The sequence below is a fragment of the Brassica napus genome, chromosome A2 (assembly GCF_020379485.1).
Source record: "Brassica napus cultivar Da-Ae chromosome A2, Da-Ae, whole genome shotgun sequence".
Classification (NCBI taxonomy): Eukaryota; Viridiplantae; Streptophyta; class Magnoliopsida; order Brassicales; family Brassicaceae; genus Brassica; species Brassica napus.
The window spans coordinates 18580301-18583255 of record NC_063435.1 but is presented as its reverse complement, the minus strand read 5'-3'; the positions used below and the strand labels follow the sequence as shown (position 1 = coordinate 18583255).

Below are 2955 nucleotides of genomic sequence, written 5' to 3'. Positions count from 1 at the left end.
CACTTTGAAGAAGATTTGGAAATATTCCATAAAGGAAGATATGGTAATATCTCTTCCTTGGAAAGTTGGCTAGGGCAAACCACGAAATCTACAAATATAAGTAGACAGAGACGTGTCTTGGGATAGGTTCCACCTCAAGACAAGACCGTAAGCATAAAGGTTTTGGTGTTGAATTAGAGTAGACACAACATAAAGGCTAGGGGTGAAGTTAGAAGGGTGTTTGGGTTAGTTTGATCTGGGAACATGTTAGACTAGTGTATATGTCTGAGTGTGACATGTTAATCAATTTAAAAGAGAGATAGTAAAACATTTTATCTATGTAAAGATAAATTTTTATTATATCTTGCTGTAGTACTTTATGAAATAAATAAAACATTGTAGTTATATTTATTACTCTCTGTAACAGACTCGTTTTGCAATACATAATTCTGTATAAAAGAATTACGTTGGATTTGATCATGGAAAGAGATACTTGACAACCTTTCATAAAACATGGAGAGAACCGTATAAAAACTATGATTTGACCCGTTGTATTTTGCTATTCAAGCTGACCAGTTCATCAAAAAGAAGATAATTATGACCGAGTCGGTCAGACCGACTGAAGCAAGACCACGTGGACAGCACATGGCAAAAACACCGGTTCAAGAAAAAGTAAACCGAGACATCTAGAATCAGCAACCCGGTAAGCCTCGAATATTAGCGAGAAAGATTAATAAGAAAGGACGTGGCATTTATAGCCCCAACATAAAAAGGTCTTTGTTGCTCATTTCATTCATCAACAACAACAACACGTTCTCCTGACTTCTCTCCGATCTAGGGTTTGCTCACACCGACAACGATGATCCAGCTCCTTTACTCGGTGATCTTCGCCGAGATGGCGTTGATCCTCCTTCTCCTCTTCAAGACGCCTCTCCGAAAGCTCATCATCCTCACCTTCGATCGCATCAAACGCGGCCGCGGCCCCGTCGTCGTCAAAACCATCGGCGCCACCGTCTTCGTCGTTCTTATCTCCAGCGTCTACAGCTTGCTTAGTATCCAGCGCCGATCCGAGGATGGTGCCGTTCTCAATCCTACTGATCAGGTCCTCGCCTCCAAGCATCTTCTCGAAGCTTCTCTTATGGGTAAATTAACTTCGATCTCTTAAAATCAGTAACAGTTAGTTTCTTAGATTCGATTGTTGACTCCATTAGAGAGGAACTGATTTGACTTATCGATTAGAACACGTAACAATCTATCTCTGTGGCGCTGATTCAACAATTTGAAATTGGTTTCTTGATATAATTATATTGATCTGCTTTAATGGGTGTATTGTAATCATTAACATTCACATACCAATCTATTTTTATTTTGGTTATTAAGCGTTTTATCAATCAGTATATGTGCTCAGAGGATTTGTTTGGGTGTTGAGGAGTGTAGTTAGTGGAATATCATGATCAATATGAGTTGACATGAGCTTTCAAGAGGATGAGATCTCATTTGCTTGGGGGCTGGCTACTCTCTTTTTTCTTTTATTGTTACTGAACATTTTATATTTCAGGGTTTGTGCTGTTTCTTTCGCTAATGATTGATCGACTACACCATTACATAAGAGAGTTGCGGTTGCTGAGGAAGACAATGGAGACCGCAAAGAAACAGAACAGAAGTTTCGAGGATGGCAAAAACACGAATGGGGAAGAAGTTAAAGCGCTTGGAGAAGAAATCGCAGTGTTGAAGGCGAAGATCAAGAAATTAGAATCTGAAAGTGAAAGCAAAGGCAAAGAACTGAAAAGTGCACAAGCTGAAACAGAGGCTCTGAGAAAATCAGCTGATGGGTTTCTGATGGAGTATGATAGGCTGCTTGAGGATAATCAGAATCTCAGGAACCAGTTGGAGTCTATCGGCCATAGCCCAGAGGGAAAGAAGAGTATGTGAAACAGAGAAATACAATGGTATAATATGTAATATTTTCTTTTGTAGAGCCCAAAGAAACTTTAGGATATCTGGATTTCTGATTTTTGCGTTCATGCATTATGATATCATCTTCTCATCTTTGAAAATAGTTTAATGTGTGTTTTGATATATATAGTAGACATGAATTCGGTATATTTATGAATCCTAATTGAGAAAATCAAATGACATAAGTAAACACATAGGTTCTAAATTAATCAACACAAAGTGAATATAATTGATTAGATTATGTATTTTACGCTGTTGTAGCGAGAGATTTGTTGTATAGCTTTTTCAAGTGATAGACATTTAGATATTCGTTCAGATTTAGTAATTTTGATTTTTAGAGTTAGAAATTTATATATGATTCAGATATTTATAAATTTTGGTTTGAAATTGGATTGGATTTGGGTTGAATTATTGCAGATTTGGTTTAGATTCAAGTTCGGATACCTATTTTAATTATGTATTTTTTTAATAAAAATTCAAATATACTTTATCTTCGAAATCCAAAAACAAAATTAATATAAAATATAAAAATTAAATAATTTCAGACTAAATACTTAACTTTACATAAAAATAGTCCAGTTTAAATATTTAGATGGAGAAAAATATATAGTTTAAGTATTTTGAACATATTTTGTTATTTTATATATTTTATATTAATGAATATCTAATAGATATAAAATTTAAAATAACTGATATATTTAAATATATAATTATGTTTTAGATATTTTCGGTATCCAAAATATTTCAGTTAAGATCAGATTTAGATTTGGTTATCCAGATATTAATTTTTTTTAGATCCATTTGAGTACTTTATCAATTTTAGTTTGTGTTTAGTATTAATATTAAATCAAGTTCGGCTCGATTCTTCAGATCCAAATATTTTACCTAGATTTACTTTCTTGAACAAATATAAAGAAAAATAATAAATGTAAAATTAATATGTTAGGCTTATTTTACATACATAATGATTGGACCACACTTTAAAAATACCAATAAAAATGCTTGAGCATTGTGTCAATA

The 2955-nt window shown here is 33.7% G+C and overlaps 1 protein-coding gene across 1 annotated transcript; it reads left to right on the top strand.

The window, feature by feature from the left end:
- The first annotated feature begins 729 nt into the window (after positions 1–729).
- BNAA02G23050D lies at positions 730–2028 on the top strand. Its single transcript, XM_013811674.3, has 2 exons — positions 730–1121; positions 1538–2028. Exons 1-2 carry the CDS (start codon positions 839–841, stop codon positions 1909–1911), a joined length of 657 nt encoding a protein of 218 aa, XP_013667128.1. The 5' UTR covers positions 730–838; the 3' UTR covers positions 1912–2028.
- The last annotated feature ends 927 nt before the right edge of the window (positions 2029–2955 follow it).

Coding starts and splice junctions, on each gene's coding strand:
- BNAA02G23050D (XM_013811674.3), top strand. CDS start 839: ATGATCCAGCTCCTTTACTCGGTGATCTTCGCCGAGATGGCGTTGATC. Junction 1,122..1,537: donor TCTCGAAGCTTCTCTTATGG/GTAAATTAACTT, acceptor TTTATATTTCAG/GGTTTGTGCTGTTTCTTTCG.